Source organism: Scyliorhinus canicula, chromosome 6 (genome assembly GCF_902713615.1).
Source record: "Scyliorhinus canicula chromosome 6, sScyCan1.1, whole genome shotgun sequence".
Taxonomy (NCBI): domain Eukaryota; kingdom Metazoa; phylum Chordata; class Chondrichthyes; order Carcharhiniformes; family Scyliorhinidae; genus Scyliorhinus; species Scyliorhinus canicula.
In genome coordinates, this window is record NC_052151.1 from 195939608 (window position 1) to 195962904 (window position 23297).

General features: G+C 46.0%; 1 protein-coding gene and 1 long non-coding RNA gene across 19 annotated transcripts in view; one reads left to right on the plus strand and one right to left on the minus strand.

Moving 5' to 3' along the window:
• eys (eyes shut homolog) overlaps positions 1 to 23297 on the plus strand; it is a 3376609-nt gene that overhangs the window by 2073081 nt on the left and 1280231 nt on the right. For all 18 annotated transcript variants that reach the window (XM_038800705.1, XM_038800706.1, XM_038800712.1 and 15 more), the window contains one exon: positions 1247 to 1368. In XM_038800705.1, coding sequence (XP_038656633.1) covers positions 1247 to 1368 — 122 coding nt within the window. The remainder of the gene's footprint in view (positions 1 to 1246; positions 1369 to 23297) is intronic.
• Positions 1 to 23297, minus strand: part of LOC119967767 — a 234003-nt gene that overhangs the window by 179353 nt on the left and 31353 nt on the right. The window lies entirely within an intron of this gene.

Sequence of the window (23297 nt, forward strand, 5' to 3'; positions counted from 1 at the left end):
AAATCCTTAATGAGATTTCAATTGTCTAATTCGGATACACAAACCAGTGGAATGTGACCAGCACAGCGCCGTCTGATGAGTTTTATTGCAGCAATACGGAAGGGCAGCAGTCAAGCAATGTGTGTAATAATTTTGAAATAATGGCTGGTAAGTGGCAGACTTAATCTGCTAAGTCAAAACTGAAAAGGTAGACGGTGAGGGAAGCCTCAGGTGAAATTCTTTAACTGTTGCGGAGCCACGTTACTGCAGTGAATCTTTGTGCCAGAAAGAAAAGGGGTCAGTGGATTCTTCAGCCGAGTGCTGAGCTGGGTCATTCCTTGTCAGGAGAAAATAGCTCCCAGCTATTAGGCACGCTCTTCAGGGGGCCTCAGCTTCTATTTCTCTGTGATGGAATCAACACCCCACAGAATTTATGAAGCTCAAAAGAACAGAGCCCACCTTACAAGTGATCATAGATCATAGAATTTACAGTGCAGGAGGCCATTCGGCCCATCGAGTCTGCACCGGCTCTTGGAAAGAGCACCCTACCCAAGGTCAACACCTCCACCCTATTCCCATAACCCAGTAACCCCACCCAACACTAAGGACAATTTTGGACACTAAGGGCAATTTATCATGGCCAATCCACCTAACCTGCACATCTTTGGACTGTGGGAGGAAACCGGAGCACCCAGACGAAACCCACGCACACACGGGGAGGATGTGCAGACTCCGCACAGACAGTGACCCAAGCCGGAATCGAACCTGGGACCCTGGAGCTGTGAAGCATTTGTGCTATCCACAATGCTACCGTGCTGCCCAGAAAAATAAAAGTATACAAGAGAGAAAGTGGTAAAAAAAAGTCACAGCACTTAATAGAGCAAACATGACTGCATGAGGCAGAGTGACAGTGCAGATTATGTGGCTAATCCCCAAGATTTAGGGATAATGAATAATCCAGAATGCCATGTGGGATTGTAATAAATCCGCAGTATTAAGGAATGCAATTATTCGTGTTACCAGTCCCACACGCGGCTGGAATGCACTTCCTTTTTCTTGGACATCATCAATGATAACATTGAGTAAAGGAGCTGATCATGAGCCTTGAAAGATTATAGTGTAGATTATAGCGATCTTGAACCAGCACATTTCTTTGACTGAACCAAATACCTTATAAGACGTAAAACATATTAATCAGTATGGGGCGGGCCGCATTGAGTTATAATGGTTCCTGATTTTATCTCTCCTCCATTTGTCTTTTTTACAGTGGTGAATGGGTTTTACTGCCTCTGTAGTCCCGGATTTGCTGGAATGCGATGTGACCAGAACATTAATGACTGCATCAACAATTCATGTGAAAACAATTCCACATGCATGGACTTCCATCTGGTTAGTTTTGGCAAACTCCTCCCTTAGATAGTGAATTTCAATCTCAACCGAATTCGGAAGCCATCCCCCACCAGACCATTTTTTTCCCAAGACAAGACTACTTATTTTGTGAGCAGATTTTAACAACAATTGGTTGAAGAAAATTCTGCTTCATATATTACACAGAATGCACAGCACAGAAACAGGCTGTTCAGCTCAACTGCGCCATGCTACTCCAATTGCCACATCACACCATACGTCAACTTACCTGTGCTATTTGTTTCAAATACAGCATGAGCTAGGTCTAATGCCTTGTGTTTGTGTGCCGAGGATGTATGTAGAAGGGGACGTATCTTCTGTTCCTGCTCAGTCCCTTGGCTGCATGGTGATTAAACAGCTATTGGAACATAAATTAGCTTGAGACAAGACTTCCAGGAAAGAGGCCTCATCCCCAGAAGCCATCAGCCAATTAGATGGCAGGCAGCTTAGTGGTCCCAGCAGCACCAAGAGTGGTGGCCACTGCTGGAACTGCTTCGGTTCCCCAAGAACATTTGTTGCTGGACGAGATGCAAGGTGTGTCGTCGGATTGTGGAGTCCTGTGAGGGGGGTGGGGACAAGGAGCATCAGAAGCCAGGGTCGATGGGGGGGGGGGGGAGGCAGCTTAATATTTGGATAGAGCTTCTGACAGAAACAGGAGGCCTCTAAAGGAGGCAACCCCCTCTTTGCAGTGTTACTGCCTGGGCTTCCAATCCATCAGTCTGAGTCACTGGCTCATGAAATAGTGTCAAAGGTGTGTAGTGGCCATTAGACTGCCATTAAATGGCCATTTAAGGGCCTCAATGAGCCTAAAGCTCCCGCTGCCACTTGTAGAATTGTGAAGGCGTCAGAAGCGGGTGAGTAGGCACTTGGAAAAGTGCCCATGGTATTTATGAGCCCCTGCCAGCCCACGTGGTAGTGAGTTCCACTCTCTGGGTAAAGAGGTAAATTATAGGGGCTGCGATGTCTGCAAGGGGATAGGAGGAAGGGGCCAGGCAACTGCGATGCCCTATGAATCAAGGTTTAGAAGCTGGCATATTTTTGTATGGCTTAATATGAACAACGGGGAAGTAAAGTTTAAGGGGCACTTTTCTTTTGTTCAAAGAGCCCAACTTTATTTAAAGGAAGAAGAAATCTTAATTCCAATGATTTTGTTCAATTTTTTATTAACTACCCCAGCTTAATAATATTTCTCGAGTACGCTCTTCCTCCTCGCCTTCTTGAACCGCTGTAGTCCCCGAGGTGTAGGCATAGTGCTGTTAGGGAGGGCACTTTGTCCCAGCGACAGAGGAGGAACAATGATATATTTCCAAATCAAGATCGTGTGTGACCTGGAACTTGCAGATGATGGTGTTCCCATGTGTCTGCTGTTCTCGTCTTTCTAGGAGGTAGAGTTCATAGGTTTGGAAAATACTGTCAAAAGAGCCTTGGTGAGTTGCTGTAGTGCATCTTGTAGATGATACACATGCCTACCACTTTGCATCGGTGGTGGAATGTTTGTGGGTGGGGTGCCAATCAAGTGGGTTTGCTTTGTCCTGGATGGTGTCGAGCTTCTTGAGTGTTGTTGGAGCCAGACATGCAGAGAGCATTCCATCACACTCCTGAGCCTTGTAGATGGTGGACAGGCTTTGCAGAAACATCACTCAGTTGTCACAGGCTGAGGCTGGCTTCTCAAGTGTGGTGCTTGTCCTGTGTGAAATCCAACACTGACCAAACTGTTAACCGTCCTGGGGTGCTTCATGCCCTGCACTGCCGCTACCAGATCACCAGTTTCCAGCAACAATGGAAAATGGTCAGGTGATGGGGGTTTCTCAGGAAGGATACCTTGGCCATGGAAGAGGTGAGCACTGATTCACATGGACTAGATACAGAGTTAGGATTCAGAGCAGCCATTGAATGGTGGAGAAGACTAGGGGGGGGCTGAATGGTCTCCTAATGTTCCTATGTTCCAAAGAGAAGTTGACATGATACAGAGGGGATTGGTAATTTCATTTTGGGGGGATTTTTCCAATTAAGGGGCAATTTAACATAGCCAGTCCACCAACCCTGCACATCTTTGGGTTGCTGGGGTGAGACCCACGCAGACACAGGGAGAATGTGCAAACTCTACATGGACAGTGACCCGGGTCCTCAGCGCCGTGATGCAGCACTGCTAACCACTGCGCTACTGTGCCACTCTAGGTAATCTCATTTTAACATCAGAATTTTCAGTAACAAAAATCTTTGGGGAATACAGCAGTATAGCATGTAACATATAATATAAGAACTGCCATAGCAAACAGAGTAAATATTTTTTAAAAGCAGTTTTGCACAGAGGAAAGTAATTGAAAGTAAGAATTTAATGCGACGAAACACAGAAGCAAATCTTATTAAACTGAAATTAAATTGCAAAAGTAACTTTGGCAAACAGCACTAAATCTGTAAAATCCATTAACATTTGGTGGAGTTACATCATACAGTTTATTTTTAGGTCAAGGCACTATCCGTCAATTTGTGATTCTAAATTAAATAAATCATCCAGATCGCAGCAAAGAGAACTTAAAACTCATTACAGGGCCTGCAAAACTGCGATCAGACATTTACCACCCAGAGCATACAGGAGCCTGGAGGAAAGGATTGGAATATTTTTCGTCGCTAACCTCTTGACAAGAATTTAGACAAAGATGCCCTTGGGCCACCTGAATCAACAGCTTTGCATTGAGGGCAGTGCTGATTATAACTGAACAAGTTGTAATGGAAGATAAAGCCACTCACCAAACCCATGTAAGGAATAAGAGGGTGTCAAAAGGGAATAAAAGTAAGGTTAAGGGGGGGGGGGGTTGTTGGGTTACGGGTATAGGGTGGATACGTGGGTTTGAGTAGGGTGATCATTGCTCGGCACAACATTGAGGGCCGAAGGGCCTGTTCTGTGCTGTCCTGTTCTATGTCTATGTCTATGAATACAAGATTGACTAGGGTAAGAGTAGGGCCAGTCAAGGATAGGATAGGATGTATAATTATCTGGAAAGGAAGAATTTGATTAGAGATAGTCAACACGGTTTTGTGAAGGGTAGGTCGTGCCTCAAACCTTATTGAGGGCGAGGGTAAAGCAGTTGATGTGGTGTATATGGATTTCAGTAAAGCGTTTGATAAGGTTCCCCACGGTAGGCTATTGCAGAAAATACGGAGGGATGGGATTCAGGGTGATTTAGCTGTTTGGATCAGAAATTGGCTAGCTGGAAGAAGTCAAAGGGTGGTGGTTGATGGGAAATGTTCAGACTGGAGTCCAGTTACTCGTGGTGTACCACAAGGATATGTTTTGGGTACACTGCTGTTTGTCATTTTTATAAATGACCTGGAAGAGGACGTAGAAGGATGGGTGAGTAAATTTGTAGATGACACTAAAGTCGCCGGAGTTGTAGACAGTGCAGAAGGATGTTACAAGTTACAGAGGGGCATAGATAAGCTGCAGAGCTGGGCTGACAGGTGGCAAATGGAGTTTAATGCAGAAAAGTGTGAGGTGATTCATTTTGGAAGGAATAACAGGAAGACAGAGTACTGGGCTAATGGTAAGATTCTTGGTAGTGTGGATGAGCAGAGAGATCTCGGTGTCCATGTACATAGATCCCTGAAAGTTGCCACCCAGATTGAGGGGGTTGTTAAGAAGGCATACGGTGTGTTAGCTTTTATTGGTAGAGGAATTGAGTTTTGGAGCCATGAGGTCATATTGCAGTTATACAAAACTCTGGTGCAGCTTCATTTGGAGTATTGCGTGCAGTTCTGGTCGCCGCATTATAGGAAGAATGTGGAAGCATTGGAAAGGGTGCAGAGGAGATTTACCAGGGTGTTGCCTGGTATGGAGGGAAGATCTTATGAGGAAAGGCTCAGGGAATTAAGGCTGTTTTCGTTAGAGAGAAGTAGGTTAAGAGGTGACTTAATTGAGGCATACAAGCTAATCAAAGGATTAGATAGGGCGGACAGTGAGGGCCTTTTTCCTCGGATAGTGATGTCTAGCACGAGGGGACATAGCTTTAAATTGAGGGGAGATCGATATAGGACAGATTTCAGGGGTAGTTTCTTTACTCAGAGAGTAGTAAGGGCATAGAATGCCCTGCCTGCAACAGTAGTGGACTCGTCAACACTAAACGCATTCAAATGGTCATTGGATAGGCATATGGACGATAAGGGAATAGTGTAGATGGGCTTTAGAGGGGTTTCACAGGTCGGCGCAACATCGAGGGCCAAAGGGCCTGTACTGCGCTGTAATGTTCTATGTTCTATGATCGTGATGAATGGCGGAGCAAGCTCGAAGGGCCAAAAGGCCTCCTCGTGCTCCCATCTTCTATGTGTCTATGTATGTAAATGGAAATCAATTTCATAACAGACAAGTGTGAGCTGGTACATGCTGGTAGAAGAAATAAGGAAGCCATGTATGTATTTGTGGGACGTAGAGAGGCAAAGGGATCTTGGGTTACAGATGCATTAAAAGTGACAATATATATTAACGAGGCCGCAAGAAATGCTAAGCTGGGACTCATTTCTAGTGGATTACAATTGAAAAGCAAAGAATGGTTTGACCTTATAGATTTGAACTACCATCCAGAACATATATCACGGAATATATGTATATATTTATTTGGAAAATATAATTCTCCAAATCAATGGGCCAGTTAGGCTGATATCTGTGGCGGGGAAGATGTTTGAATTGATCATTAAAGCAGTTATAAACTGGGCATGAAGGAAAACTCAAGGTAATTGGAAATGATCAAAATGGTTTTCTGAAGGGGAAGACATGTTGAAACAATTTATTGGAGTTCATTGAAGGAGCAACATGTGCTGTGGATAAAGGAAAGACTGTAGTCAGTAATTCTTGCGCTTCCAGAAGGCATTTGATAAGGTGTCACATCAAAGGTTATTGAGGGAAATTAAAGTTAATGATGCAGTTAACACATTAGCATGGACCGAAGATTGTCTGGCTGGCAGAAAACAGAGGATGTGCATGAATGGGTCTTTGTCTGATTGGCAGGATGTGACCAATGGAATCTCGCAGGGGTCTATGCTGGGGCCTCAACCTTTTACAATTTACATCAATTACTTAGATGAGGGGAGAAAAGGCATGGTAGTTAAACTTTCAGATGGCACAAAGTATGTTGTGAAGAAGACATAGGATATAAGGAGAAGATATAAGGACAGATAGTTATAGATAGGTGAGTGAGGAGGCAAACATCCGGCTGTGTATAATATGGGAAAATGTGAAGTTGTTCACTTTGGCATGAAGAATAGAAAAGCAAGGGCAGCATGGTGGCACAATGGTTAGCATTGCTGCCTACGGCGCTGAGGACCTGGGTTCGAATCCCAGCCCTGGGTCACTGTCTGTGAGGAGTTTGCACATTCTCCCCGTGTCTGCGTGGGTTTCGCCCCCACAACCCAAAGATGTGCAGGTTAGGTGGATTGGCCACATTAAATTGCCCCTTAATTGGAAAAAATAATTGGGTACTCTAAAATTTAAAAAAAATTTAAAAAAAAGAATAGAAAAGCAGAGTATTACTTAAATGTAGAACAACTGTAGAATTCTGAGATGCAGAGGGATCCAGGTGCATGAGTCACAAAAAGCTAGAGTGCAGGTAGAGCAAGTAATCAAGAAAGGTAATGGATTGCTATTCTTTACTGCTAGAAAAATTGAAACTAAAAGTAAGGGTGTTATATTTCAGTTATGCAGGGCATTGGGGAGACCACATTTCAAATACCATGTGCAGATTTTGTCTCCTTCTTTAAGGAACAATGTAAATGTTCAGAGTGGTTCAGAGGAGGTTTACTAGATTTATACATGAAATGAATGGGTTGGCTCATGAAGATATGACTGGGCTTGTTTCAATTGGTTTAGAAGAGTGAGGGGTGAATTAATTGAAGTATATAAGATCCTGGACGGTCTTGACAAGGTGGAGCTGGTAAATATGTTTCCTCTTGTGAGTGAATCAGGCTGGCAGTACCAAGGTGCCAGGCTGCCCGTGCTGGGGATGGGGACTGGGTGTACCCTGCTGGGCCGTCGAGAGATCAGGGCGGCATTTAAAAATGGGGCCCAAGTATCTCCCTGATGAGCTCCTCAGTGCAGGAAATGAAGCTAAATGCTCGGCAGGACGTTCCTTGCCGAGGTCCAAGAAAAGAACAGAGTCTCGTTTAATAGCGGGGTCGCTTTCGGCGCTGCAGATGCTGAGAAACACCCCATTAAATCACGCACATTGTCACTTCTATAAGAGGCATGTTTTTTTCTGCCCTAAAATATTTGCCCCTGAGCCATGGGAATGCACTCACTCTACGAGTTTACACTGTTCAAACCTTAGAAGTTAACAATGAGACTTACAGGAGCCACATTGTTCAAGATATGAGGAATCTTCCAGCTGTTTCAGAGGGCCGGTGCAGACTCGATGGACCAAATGGCCTTCTTCTGCACTGTAGGGATTGTATGATTCTTTGTAAGCAGTCAACCATTCTGAGGTATGCGAATCAGTACATGGTGAGGGAGTTTCAAAATGGAGTTACCATTTTACCACAATACCTAGCAACATTCCTCCTTCAGGCATCAACTTCCTACCCATAAGCATTATATGTTAATGGAAGTCGCATTGTCCTGTCAGTTGTTGCAATGACAGAGACAATGTCCCTTGGTGCGAGGTGAACACAATTCCAGATGTCACAGCTATGGAGAGAATGCATTGTCCTACGTTGCCCCATGAACTCCACTACAATACAATTAGCACCTTTTCTGCTCTATCATTTTGTCATGAAAGTGTGGTCTTCAACATCAGTTTGTCAGAACCAATGTGGCTCCTTTTAAAGACTTGTGCATAATTTGAAGGATCCACTCACCGCAGGGGAGATCGCAGCAATTCAGGAACTCTGGAGTGGGTATTGCCATAGCTTTTTTAACTCATCCACACTGTTGGTCTGCAGTTTACTGACTGGAGTGGACGGTCACGATGCCAGCCCAGCCTGACTGTTCGAGCCTGGCCATTTAATGGAACCTTGGCATTGATAGTAAGGATTTCCTTTCAAAGGCTGATGTCTAATCATAGAATCGTAGAATTTACAGTGCAGAAGGAGGAATCTCAGAGGGCATTTACTTCCAGCATCCCTGGTAACCATGTGTGCACAAGGTATGTCCAAATGTAGCTTCTAGCTAATGGGATTTCGGAGCTGGAGCGGCAGGTGGAATCACTGTGGAGCATCCGCGATGCTGAGGAAGTCGTGGATAGCACGTATAGCGATGTGGTCACATAGCAGATGAGAATTTCACAGGCAGAAAGGGAATGGGTGACCAGCAAGAACAGTAAAAGACTCAGGGAGGCAGTGCAGGAGACCCCTGTGATCATCCCCCTCTAAAACTGGATATATTCATAGAATCAGGGAATTTACAGTGCAGAAGGAGGCCATTCGGCCCATCGAGTCTGCACCGGCCCTGACAAAAAGCACCCTATTCAAGCCCACATATCTACCCTATCCCCGTAACCCAGTAACTTTTTTTTTTGACACTAAGGACAATTTAGCATGGCCAATCCACCTAACCCGCACATCTTTGGACTGTGGGAGGAAACAGGAGCACCCGGTGGAAACCCACCGAGACACGGGGAGAATGTGCAGACTCCGCACAGACAGTGACCCAGCTGGAAATTGAACCTGGGACCCTGGAGCTGTGAAGCAACTGCGCTAACCACTATGCTACCGTGTTGCCCACTGTTGGGGGGGATTGTCTCTCAGGGGAAAGCAGCAGTAGCCAAATCCATGGCACTGCAGGTGGCTCTGCTGCTCAGATGGGTGGGAAAAAAACAAGTGGCAGGGCTATCGTGATAGGGGATGCAATAATTAGGAACACAGGCAGATGCTGCTATGGTCGTAAAAGTGAATCAAGGATGGTATGTTGCCTCCTTGGTGCCAGAGTCCAGGACGTCACCGAGCGGCTGCAGGGCATTGTGGGGAGGGAACGTGAATAGCCAGTGGTCGTGGTACTTATTGGTACCAACAACATAGGTAAACTGAAGTATGAGGGCCTGCAAGCTAAGTATAAGAAGTTAGGAGATAAGTAGTTCTATGTACTGGAGAGAGCAGGAATAAGAGGATCAATCAGATGAATGCATGGCTGGAGCAATGGTGTAGCCGGGAAAGATTCAGGTCCTTAAGGCACTGGGACTGGTTCTAGGGCAGGTGGCATCTGTAAAAATGGAAGGGTTGCACCAGGTAGAGCTGGGACCAATATCCTAGCTGGGGCTTTTGTTGTTCTGTTGGGGAAATGGGTTCCCAGGAATAGGAGCAGATAGGTAAATTTAGATTAGGAAAATGGAGGTAGAACTTTACTTAGACTTGGAATTACAGGAGAAGCAAAGTTTTAAAAGTGTCCAGTAAAGGAAAATGGTGGGGATTAAATTGTTTGTACATCAATGCAAGGAGTTGTACAAGCAAGGTAGATGGGTTAAGAGCACAGAGAGATGCATGGCAGCAGGATGTCATTGCTTTAATGGAAACCTGGCTAAAGGAGGGGCAAAATTGGCAGCTCAATATCCCTGGATACAGAGGCCGGGATTCTCCCTTCTGGGGACTAAGTCCCCACGCCGGCGGGAGAACCGACGTCAATTACTCCAGCGTCAGCGGCCCCCTTGGGTGAGCAATTCTCACTTTTCCCAGGGGGCTAGGTGGACGGCGGAGGGGTTGACGCCGCTCGCGCCGGCATGATCTCGCACATGCGCAGAACGTGCCGGCCATGGCGGAACCCTACAGGGGCCGGCGCAGAAGGAAGAAGTGCCCCCACGGAACAAGCCCGCCTGCAGATCGCCCCCCAGGACCGACCCCGCCGACTTACCTGCCAGGTCCCACCGGTAGGTGAGTTGAGTGATTCACCTCCGGTGGGACTGGCCAAAAATGGACGGCTGCTCGGCCCATCGGGGCCCGGAGAATCACCAAGGCGGCCGCTACCAATGGTATGGCAGGAATCCCGCTCCCGCACGAAAAATGGCGCTGGAGAATACGGCAGCCGGCCTCGGGGCGGGATTCGCGGCGGGGGGTCGGAGAATCCCGCCCAGAGGTTTCAGGCAGGACAGAAGGGGATGTAATGTTTTTGTTAGATGGCCTGATTTATATTACAAGAACATTTGTAGCTAAAGCTATAACAATTTATTAACATTAACTGTGGGTCAACTATATACAAAACAACAGATGAATAACAGTATGAACATACACAAACAACCTCTCTCCCAGCTCCCTAATCAGTCTGAGGTCACATGACTCTTTCAGTGAATTACAACACAACCATGATATCACTACATCCCCTTTCCTTTGAAGGAATAAATTAGTACATTATCATCAGTATATTTACATGTGATATAATTAATCTGTGAGTCCAACAGAATTAATTTTTAAAACAGGTTTAACAAATATATATGGGTAAAATGGTAGCACATTGGTTAGCACTATTGCTCAACAGAGCCAGGGTCCAAGATTTGATTCCCGGCTTGGGTCTGTCTGTGCGGAGTTTGCACGTTTTCTCTGTGACTGCGTGGGTCTCCTTCGGGTGCACTGGTTTCCTCCACAAGTCCTGAAAGACGTGCTGTCAGGTAATTTGGACATTCTGAATTCTCCCTCTGTGTACCTGAACAGGCGCCAGAGTGTGGTGACGAGGGGCTGTTAAAGTCAATATTTTCCCACTTCTGTAGTAGAAAGATTCAACACGCTCGTTAAGACAAAATAACAAGGCTTTATTTATGAAGCGACTGCATGCAATAATGGCTGAAACTTGAAGTCAGAGAGCAGTCAGCAAAACTGCTGATTCCTTCTCAAGTTCGCGCTTTCACAGAGAATCAGCTCAATATTTATACATTATCATTATCAAGATTGCGTGACAACAGTTTAGTCAGGAATTCGATCGGAAATAGAAACGGAAGCAATGTCGGGGGAGACTTATTTCTTCCTGAACTTATCTTGTTTTATTCCTACGGCCCTGGGTTATGACGAGTTAGTTTTATCAGGAGTTGCCGAGATCCGGTATTTTGGAATGGCTTGACCTTCTCTGATCTTATTCAGACTTCAGGTTATGCAGAGTTGGCCTTATCAGTCTTACAGTCTGAAATGGTTAGGGCAGCTTTTCTTACATTGTATCAAACATTTTGACCGGTCTTCCCAATGACCAGTTTTCCCATCATGCCATTACTTAATTCGTACCTATATCACATTCCCTCCTTTTGTCATATCATGACAACTAGTTAAATAAGTATATCCATGACTCGATTGAAAATGCATTGACACAAGCAACCAAGCAATCCTATCCCTAGTAGCATTAGTAGTAGTAAAATAAAGGCCTTAAAGATCCAGTCAAATAATCCGTGACCCAACCACCCTAGCCAACCCAGCGGGTTATAGTCATGAAATTCACTGCCAATCTCTTGAATTTGAGCAGCCTGACTCTTAATATGGTCAGCCAGGTTAGTGATATTTTCACTGCGAGACTAACAGATAATCCAAAGCCAGTCGATTTTGTAATGCCACGGTCCGGACAGCCACTAGCTCAGCTGAGACCTCGGCTAGTGCCTGTCCTGTGTCCCTGGCTTCTGCTGCCGTTACGTTCGCCAGTTGTTCCAATGCTGAGGCCATGTTGATCAGTTCGTTGGATGCTTTGCCCATTCCGTACAAGGGAAAGGCCATTATAAAGAACTGTTCCGTTTTAGAAATAGTCCTTTTTGCTCGCGAGGGGGAGTGCTTAAGGTTGGGTAGGTGACGCATTTGAGGTACGACATATCCCAAAAAGCAGGATCCTGTCCAATCAATGGGGAGCCACGGATGTGCTTTAGTGCCGCATATGAAATAGGTTCCATTATAGGCCGTAAAATCATCAGCTAATGTCATCCAGGGGATTGGGGATGTCTGTCCCCATGAACTGTTAGAGATAGATAGATAGAGAAATACAGCACAGAACAGGCCCTTCGGCTCACGATGTTGTGCCGAACTTTTGTCCTAGGTTAATCATATAATTTTGGACACTAGGGGCAATTTATCATGGCCAATCCACCCAAGCTGCACGTCTTTGGACTGTGGGAGGAAACCGGAGCACCCGGAGGAAACCCACGCACACACGGGGAGGATGTGCAGACTCCACACAGACAGTGACCCAAGTCGAAATCAAACCTGGGATCCTGGAGCTGTGAAGCAGTTGTGCTATCCACAATGCTACCGTGCTGCCCTTAAGAAGAAATTAATCTACACTCCATTATTCTACCCTAATCCATGTACCTATCCAATAGCCGCTTGAAGGTCCCTAACGTTTTCGACTCAAGTACTACCACAGGCAGTGCATTCCATGCCCCCACTACTCTCTGGGTAAAGAACCTACCTCTGACATCCCCCCTATATCTTCCACCATTTACCTTAAATTTATGTCCCATTGTAATGGTTTGTTCCACCCGGGGAAAAAGTCTCTGACTGTCTACTCTATCTATTCCCCTGATCATCTTATAAACCTCTATCAAGTCTCCCCTCATCCTTCTCCGTTCTAATGAGAAAAGGCCTAGTACCCTCAACCTTTCCTCGTAAGACCTACTCCCCATTCCAGGCAACATCCTGGTAAATCTCCTTTGCACCTTTTCCAAAGCTTCCACATCCTTCCTAAAATGAGGTGGCCAGAACTGCACACAGTACTCCAAATGTGGCCTGACATAAGGTTTTGTACAGCTGCATCATCACCTCACGGCTCTTAAATTTAATCCCTCTGCTAATGAACGCTAGCACACCATAGGCCTTCTTCACAGCTCTATCCACTTGAGTGGCAACTTTCAAAGATCTATGAACATAGACCCCAAGATCTCTCCGCTCCACATTGCCAAGAACCCGACCGTTAACCTTGTATTCCGGATTCATATTTGTCCTTCCACAATGGACAACCTCACGCTTGTCAGGGTTAAACTCCATCTGCCACTTCTCAGCCCAGCTGTGCATCCTATCTATGTCTCTTTGAAGCCGACAACAGCCCTCCTCACTATCCACAACTCCACCAATCTTCGTATCATCTGCAAATTTACTGACCCACCCTTCAACTCCCTCATCCAACCCAGAACTGATCCCTGCGGTACGCCACTGCTAACTGGGCTCCAGGCTGAATATTTGCCATCCACCACCACTCTCTGTCTTCGATCGGTTAGCCAGTTTGTTATCCAACTGGCCAAATTTCCCACTATCCCATGCCTCCTTACTTTCTGCACAAGCCTACAATGGGGAACCTTATCAATTGCCTTACTAAAATCCATGTACACTACATCCACTGCTTTACCTTCATCCACATGCTTGGTCACCTCCTCAAAGAAGTCAATAAGACTTGTAAGGCAAGACCTACCCTTCACAAATCCGTGCTGACTATCCCTAATCAAGCAGTGTCTTTCCAGATGCTCAGAAATCCTATCCCTCAGTACCCTTTCCATTACTTTGCCTACCACCGAAGTAAGACTAACTGGCCTGTAATTCCCAGGGTTATCCCTATTCCCTTTTTTGAACAGGGGCATGACATTCGCCACTCTCCAATCCTCTGGTACCACCCCTGTTGACAGCGAGGACGAAAAGATCATTGCCAACAGCTCTGCAATTTCATTTCTTGCTTCCCATAGAATCCTTGGATATATCCCGTCAGGCCCGGGGGACTTGTCTATCCTCAAGTTTTTCAAAACGCCCAACACATCTTCCTTCCTAACAAGTATCTCCTCGAGCTTATCAGTCTGTTTCACACTGTCCTCTCCAACAATATGGCCCCTCTCGTTTGTAAATACTGAAGAAAAATACTTGTTCAGGACCTCTCCTATCTCTTCAGACTCAATACACAATCTCCCACTACTGTCCTTGATCGGACCTACCCTCGCTCTAGTCATTCTGATATTTCTCACATATGTGTAAAAGGCCTTGGGGTTTTCCTTGATCCTACCCGCCAAAGATTTTTCATGCCCTCCCTTAGCTCTCCTAATCCCTTTCTTCAGTTCCCTCCTGGCTATCTTGTATCCCTCCAGTGCCCTGTCTGAACCTTGTTTCTTCAGCCTTACATAAGTCTCCTTCTTCCTCTTAACAAGACATTCAACCTCTCTTGTCAACCATTGGTTCCCTCACGCGACCATCTCTTCCCTGCCAGACAGGGACATACATATCAAAAACACTCAGTACCTGTTCCTTGAACAAGTTCCACATTTCACTTGTGTCCTTCCCTAACAGCGTATGTTCCCAACTTATGCACTTCAATTCTTGTCTGACAGCATTGTATTTACCCTTCCCCCAATTGTAAACCTTGCCCTGTTGCACGCACCATTCCCATTACTAAAGTGAAAGTCACAGAATTGTGGTCACTACCTCCAAAATGCTCCCCCACTAACAAATCTATCACCTGCCCTGGTTCATTACCAAGTACCAAATCCAATATGGCCTCCCCTCTGGTCGGACAATCTACATACTGTGTTAGAAAAGCTTCCTGGACACACTGCAGAAACACTACCCCATCCAAACTATTTGATATAAAGAGTTTCCACTCAATGTTTGGGAAGTTGAAGTCACCCATGCCTACTCCCCTGTGACTTTTGCACCTTTCCAAAATCTGTTTCCCAATCTGTTCCTCCACATCTCTGCTGCTATTAGGGGGCCTATAGAAAACTCCCAAGGTGACTGCTCCTTTCCTATTTCTTACTTCAACCCATATTACCTCAGTAGGCAGATCCCCCTCGAACTGCCTTTCTGCAGCTGTTATACTATCTCTAATTAACAATGCCACCCCCCCCACCCCCACCTCTTTTACCATCCTCCCTAATCTTGTTGAAACATCTATAACCAGGGACCTCCAACAACCATTTCTGCCCCTCTTCTATCCAAGTTTCCGTGATGGCCACTACATCGTAGTCTCAAGTACCGATCCATGCCTTAAGTTCACCCACCTTATTCCTGATGCTTCTTGCATTAAAGTATACACACTTCAACCCATCTCCTTGCCTGCAAGTACTCTCCTTTGTCAGTGTTACCTTCCCCACTGCATCACTACGTGCTTTGGCATCCTGAATATCGGCATCCTTAGTTGCTGGACTACAAATCCGGTTCCCATTCCCCTGCCAAATTAGTTTAAACCCTCCCGGTTATATTCCATACCCTGGACCAATCACAGTTAAACATGCCCTTGTTGGATATGCCTGGTACCGGTCCTTGCCAGTCAACTGTAGGGTTGCACCTACTTTGCCCCATTAACTTTCCTTTCCCTGATTTATTAAAACATATGGAACCTTGGACGTTATATGTTTTTGCACAGAGGGGAGTGGAAGTCTGGAATTCGCTGCCCGAGTTGGTGGTGGAGGCAGAGATCCTAAATTCCTTGAAAAGGTACCTGGATCTGCACCTTAAGTTCAGTAAGCAACAGGGCTATGGACCGGGTGCAGGAAGGTGGGATTAGAAAGGGTGCCTGGGTGTCCTAGGGCTGGCATGGACAAGATGGGCCGAAAGGTCTCCTTTTGTGCTGTAACTTGCTGATGATTTTATGTGCCCATGTCATCCATTGGGAAGGAGGTCTTGTTCCAGGAAGCTGCAGATATAAAAACATGATAGAATAACAAAGTGCTCATTTAAAACAAATTTGAGGAAGAATTTCTTCTCTAAAAGATAATAATAATCTTTCATAAGTAGGCTTACATTAACACTGCAATGACGTTACTGTGAAACTCCCTTAGTCGCCACACTCCGGTGCCTGTGAATCCTTTGAATTCTTTACCACAGGAAGCTGTGGAGTCCTAGTCCTTGAACATGTTCAAGCTTGAGATCGATAGGTTTTTAATCAGTAAGGGAATTAAGAGCGAAGAGCTACGGAGAGAAGGCAGGAAAGTAGACTGACTGAGTGTTGTTGAATCAGCCATGATGTTCTTAAATGGAAGAGCAGGCTTGAAGGGCTGAATGGCTTATCCCTGCTCCTATTTCTTACAGGCTTATGGTCTTCAATGACCTGCCACAAAATTGAACCACTGTTGTTCCATTATAGCGAGGGTGCTGGTCCTCTGTCCAAAGGTCCGTAGAGGGACAGGGAGTATTGAGGAAGCACGCAGGCTGCAGAAGGACTTGGACAGGCTAGAAGAGTGGGCAATGAAGTGGCAGAATGTGAATGTGGAATGTGGAAACTTTGAGGTTATTCACTTTGGAAGGAAGAATTTAGGCATAGACTATTTTCTAAATGGGAGATGCTTAGGAAATCAGAAACACAAAGGGACTTGGGAGTCCTTCTTCAAGATTCTCTTAAGGTTAATGTGCAGGTTCAGTCAGCAGTTAGGAGGGCAAATTCAATGTTAGTATTCATGTCGAGAGGGCTAGATCCAAGACCAGGGTACTTCTGAGGCTGTTTAAGGCTCTGGTCAGATCCCATTTGGAGTATTGTGAGCAATTTTAGGCCCCGTATCTAAGAAAGGATGCGCTGGCCTTGGAAAGGGTCCAGAGGAAGCTCACAAGAATAATCCCGAGAATTGTCATTTGAGAAATGGTTGAGGACTCGTTGGAGTTTAGAAGGATGATGAGGGATCTTTTTTACAATAGAGTACCCAATTCATTTTTTTCCAATTAATGGTCAATTTAGCCTGGCCAATCCACCTACCTTGCACATTTTTGGGTTGTGGGTGCAAAACCCATGCAAACACAGTGAGAATGTACAAATTCCACACAGACAGTGACCCAGAGCCGGGATCGAACCTGGGACCCCGGTGCCGTGAGGCAGCTGTGCTAACTGCATCACCATGCAGCCCTCCCATGACGAGGTATCTTATTGAAACTTACAGGATATTGCAAGGCTTGGATATAGTGGGCGTGGAGAGGATGTTTCCACTTGTAGGAAAACCTAGAAGCAGAGGGCAGCATCTCAGACTGAAGGGATGATTCTTTACAACAAAGATGAGGAGGAATTTCTTCAGCCAGAGGGTGGTGAATCTGTGGAACTCTTTGCCGCAGAAGGCTGTGGAGGCCAAATCACTGAGTATCTTTAAGACAGAGATAGATTGGATCTTGATTAATAAGGGATTATGGGGAGAAGGCAAGAAAATGGAGATGAGAAAAATATCAGCCATGATTGAATGGCAGAGCAGACTCGATGTGGCCTAATTCTGTTCCGAAGTCTTGTGGTCTTTTATCCAGTGTTGGAAGGAGAAGGAAAATCCTGTTCCTGCTGGTGATGCTCCTGATCCTGCTGATGCTATTCCTCATCAGAGGTCCATACGCGAGCTGCTGAAGCTTCTACTGAGCTAAAGTGAAGGCTGACAACTGGGTTGTTTGAATCAAAGTCAAAATACGTCCAAGGTGGCAGAAATTACCTCCAAATTCCTCGCCAAAGGAATGTACACATTCTCTTAAAATAAGGCTTGTGAGCAAAAACCTTTCATTTTGGCAACTGATTCAATATTTAAAACCTTCCCAGCCTGTCAGTTTTGCCGCCCTGTTAATTTCCGCAGTGCACTCGCCTTCTTGACACTGATGGGTTTCAGACAGCCGGGGAAACTAATGCCTTGTTAATCCTTGTCCGGTGAAATCCTCAGACAATTTTGGTATATTTACGTTGCTCACTCGTCGGTTCTACAGGGGATTTCCAAGCCCTGGTTAAATGCAGAAGCAGGCCAGTTAATGGTGGGTTCTAAACACGCCAACGCCATTCTCTTTAACTTCCTGCATGTTCGACGGCTGCACCATATTGCGCCACCTCACCCTCAATTGCTCCCATCTGAAACAAAGCAAAAATGTATGGAACGATCTAACCAACAAAAAAAGTCCGTTCTGGGGCAGATTACTGGGGGTGTTCCCGGTGCTACAACCCTGCTATCCAACGGCACTTTTTTGGAGGGCTTCAACATGGAATGCACCTCTCCTGCCCCGGAGACCACATCCAGTCGCATTTGCTGCACCGAGGAGCCCCATTCCTCAGTGCAGGAAGAGATGGGTGGTGCCCCGTTCTCTCGACCTCCCCCCACCCCCACCCCCCCGCAGCCCCCGTCGGGGGGGGCCCCGACGCGACCCCTGGAACTTCCCCCCAACACCCCAACTCACCTGTTTGGAGTTCTCGAGCCCCCCCCTCCCCCCGTACCCCATCCCAGATGGGCAGGACACCCATGGGCCCCGATCCCCCGCATGGGCAAAAAGCAACTGGACACACTGACAGTGCCAGGCTGGCACCCTGGTGGCACTGCCCAGATAACAACTACCCAGAGGCCTCCAATCACCTGGGAAATCCCCCAAGTGCCGCTCTGCCTGGTCCCTGTTTGTGGGGACCAGTGCTAAACAGCACCTGGCTGGAGTCACCTCGGCAAGACTGGGAGCTGTTCGATCTGACATCTGAGTTCATTGAGCTTTTAATGATGATCGCGACATCTAGTGAGATCTCGTTAGATCTCACCAGGCATAACGACCGTCGGGAATCCTGGAAGAGGCCTCTCGTGGGATCTTCCAGCCGCGTGCCGTCCCAATTCTGAAGGGACGCGGCCGGTAAATCACACCCGGAGTCGTAACCAGTCTGCAGAGTAGAAAGCATTGGATGTATTTCTTTTATTGCGCGGTCAAAGTGTAATTTGTTTCAGATCACAAAAAGAAAAGCTGGTTTAGCTCACTGGGCTAAATCGCTGGCTTTTAAAACAGACCAAGCAGGCCAGCAGCACGGTTCGATTCCCGTACCAGCCTCCCCGGACAGGCGCCGGAATGTGGTGACTAGGGGCTTTTCACAGTAACTTCATTAAAGCCTACTCGTGACAATAAGCAATTTTAACTTGATTTAATTTAATGTGTATTGCACATAATGCATATAATGCACCGCACAGAAACAGGCCATCATCCTAGCAGGTCCATGCCAGTATCTAACCTTCTATTTCTTTTCCATCTTCTTTTAATCTAGCTTCCTCTGAGACGCATCAATGCCATGCACCTCAACAACACCTTCTGGTAGCAAGTTCCACATTCTCACCACTCAGAGTTAATTGTATGTCATTTCAGTGTTAATTGTATTCTGGCAATGAGTATGAATTGGAGACTTATTTGTGCTCTGATGTATATAGGAACAGACTAAAGAGGGTTTGCAGCTTGTAAGTGCATAATGTGCAAAGCGTGTCTGTAAATGACATGACATGTATAAAAACTGAGCTCCTGCGTTCTAACCTTCACCGTCTGTCTCTCTGAGTTCCATCACACTGGTAAAAGCAGTTTCTTCAAATTCCATACAGGATTTATTGCTGACTGTCTTACATTTATGGCGTTTTTGTCTCTACAAACGGAAACGTCATCCGCGTTCTCTATATTTTAACAACAGTGACATTTCAGAAAAGAACTCCATTCACTGTAAGATGCTTTGAGATGTCCTGGGGTTGTGAAAATTGCTGTAAAAAATGCAAGCTGGTTCTATTCTATTCCTTTGCAAATATGCTGCCTCATCAGCTGTGCAAACATCGAGGGCTCTCCATGCTGTTTGCACTGTGAAATTTAATGCACTGTTTGGACAGTGAGCCTGCAGAATTAGATTCAGGAATTTATATTTTTGTCAAAAGTTCAGTGCAATATACTGTAACCTTTTTATTCATTAAAGAAACATTTGGAAAAGAATAATTATCTGCTAAAGTCTGCTGATTCTGATGCAAATAGGGCCACTACTTGACAAATGAAACAGCAAAGCCAAGTGCCAATATTGCAATGTATCAGAGACAGAGAATTAAAAAGAATATTAGATGAGTAATCCTTTGGTAGTGATGCACAGAACAGGTTATTCAACAGAACTCCAAGGTGATAGCTTAGATAAACAGTTCTTATGTTCTAATTTTCAATCTCTCCAATCTGCCCCAACTGTGTCCGAATAGCCTGATTACATTTGTCACAAATTACATTCTCTTTGACTGTGATTGATCCACTTCCTCCTTCTCGATCTCTCTGAAATCTTCATGGTGATCAATAATACCAATCTTCTTTCATGTATCTCCTCTGTTGTCCAGCTGCATAGAACTATTTTGCTGGTTCTGCTGTTACCTATCTGAATGCAGTGAGAGCATCTCCATTATGGGAGGTTATGTTGCAATTGTATACGGTGTTAGTGCGGCCACACCTGGAGTATTGTGTTCAGTTTTGGTCTCCTTACCTGAGAAAGGACGTACTGGCGCTGGAGGGTGTGCAGAGGAGATTCACTAGGTTAATCCCAGAGCTGAAGGGGTTGGATTACGAGGAGAGGTTGAGTAGACTGGGACTGTACTCGTTGGAATTTAGAAGGATGAGGGGGGATCTTATAGAAACATTTAAAATTATGAAGGGAATAGATAGGATAGATGCGGGCAGGTTGTTTCCACTGGCGGGTGACAGCAGAACTAGGGGACATAGCCTCAAAATAAGGGGAAGTAGATTTAGGACTGAGTTTAGGAGGAACTTCTTCACCCAAAGGGTTGTGAATCTATGGAATTCCTTGCCCAGTGAAGCAGTTGAGGCTCCTTCATTGCATGTTTTTAAGGTAAAGGTAGATAGTTTTTTGAAGAATAAATGGATTAAGAGTTATGGTGTTCGGGCCGGAAAGTGGAGCTGAGTCCACAAAAGATCAGCCATGATCTCATTGAATGGCGGAGCAGGCTTGAGGGGCCAGATGGCCTACTCCTGCTCCTAGTTCTTATGTTCTTATGTGTCTTGCAACATTCACATTGTTACCTCTGGGAACCATGTTATTTACATGCAGTCGCTTGGTGACGTCAGAACATAGACAGGGGGTTCATTGTCCAAATTAAAGAAGATGACACCACCTCTATCGACCTCACCACTGCCTTTAGACTGTCAGACGAGTTGCCCATTGTTCAATCTTGATTCAGTCCACAATTTCCTCCAGTTAAATACTGGGGAAATCAAAGCAGTGTCTGCCACAAACCCCACACCCTTAACAATGGTTCCCTCTCACTCCTCAGCCTACTATTGCAACTTGCATTGTTATTCCGACTTCTCTTGGTTGGAAAAATAATTCCAACTCCATAACATCCCGCCACTCCAACGCATCTGACACTCCAATCCTCCTCCACGTTGTTGTCATTAAAAGACTTGACCATCCCAATACTCCCATGGCCTGTCTCCCACCCTCCAACCCCCATAATCGTCAGCTCATTAACAACTTTATTGCTTATCCATGATCCATGATCCCTATCATCGCTGATTTACTTTGGTCCACCCAATGCTCCAATAAAAAAAATCAAAAAATCATAATCCTTGTGCTTAAAACTTTTCATAGCCTCACTTCTACAGTGTGTTCTTGTTATCAGTTTAAAGATGTTGGTAATAATCACAACATAAGCTAGGAAAGAATCCAGGCGGGATTCTACATTTGCCAACCACAAGATCGCAAACGCGGTTGGGTGGAGAATAGGTTCCGACGGCAAAACATCAGTGGATGCTGATTTGAAACCAAATCGCAATTCTCTGTCACCTCGATAGCGGTGTCAATGCGGACTGGAACGCACGTATGGTGGACACCGTTTGCGTATCATTAGTGGGCCTGACTCAGTATTCTCCGGAGCCACCGCAATGCTCCGTCTCCGATGGGCCGAGTTCCCATCGTGAAACCGGCATGGTGGCTGCTGAGGGAGAGAGAGGGGGTACGAAAAGCTTCCAACATCGCCGTGGTTTGCGGACAGTTGTGCCAATAGCCGGGGGGGGGGGGGGGGGGGGGGTGCTTATGCCAATGCCAGGGAGGAGTGTGGGAGGGGGCAGGAGGTGGGATGTGAGGTCGAATTGGGCGGGCATGGAGCACCATTGCCGCAGCTGGAATGGCAACCATGGAGCTGCCCACTGTGAACTTAGGGCCATAGGTTGTAAGGTTGTCCCCACAGGCCACCTCCCTCGGTGCCCTCTGGCCACAGCCGACCCATCAGCTGTAAGGGCTCTCTCCAGCACAACCAGTGCCATCTTGTTGGCTGGGATGAGTGTGTGTGGGGATTGTAATGTGTATATGAGAGTCAATCACAGACCCTACGAATTCCGCACTGTTTTTCATTGGAATTGATTGTGTTCCACGTGGCACCAGTACTCGGCCCTTCTGAATCAGTCCAGGTTCGGTACCAGTTTTGTGGTCATGAAGGGCCACAAGTACTGCTCCGGCATAAACACTTTGTCTCCCACCCCAGATATTTTAATCAAAATTTCCATGCTGCCTGATACACTACAGGGGCCGGTTTGCACTGGTTCTGTGCAGCCATGAAAAGTGCACCCGGAACACTTACACATAGCAATTAGATCCTGCTGAACTAGTTCCTAATTAATTAGTTCTTAGCTCTTTCCAGAAATGTGCAGATGATAGAACAAGATATAACACACCCATATCTCCTAATCGCTGTAACCTCTTCCAACCCAACCCCTTGCTCCCACATTACCATCACTGGGGCCAGAGTCTGCACCCTGAGCAGCTTTAGCAAGCCCACCTAATGTGCCAACTACTATGGGAAGCAGTTATGCCATCACAGATTGATTCCTTGGGCTGGGGTTTAGGTTTTCCAGCATGGTGACGGAGCAGAATGGAAAATTAGCTGTCTGCTCGCTCCCGCCCTGCCATCCCACCAAGGAGAATCATGTGTAGGATGGGTAATTAGCAGTTGCCCAGCATGAAGATGCCTTGCGTCTCCTCCTTATCCGTGCCATGAAGCACTTTTCAACCTTTCCCCGTCTCACACGTGAGAAACGGAGTGGGCAGTGAAAGGCTCAACACAATCAGCTCCTTAATGTTCTGAGGAGGTTGTTAATTGGTGATTTAAAAGTAGCAGGCAATTTCCAATTTTCGGTCTCGCCTTCTGTAGTGACTGGCGGATTGCTGACTTGACTTTATTACGTCACATTTTATATTCACCCAGAGGGAGTGGGGGTGGGATATTGGGAGGGAATAGCTGGCGGTGATTGGGAATGGTACATATGATTTGCAGACGATA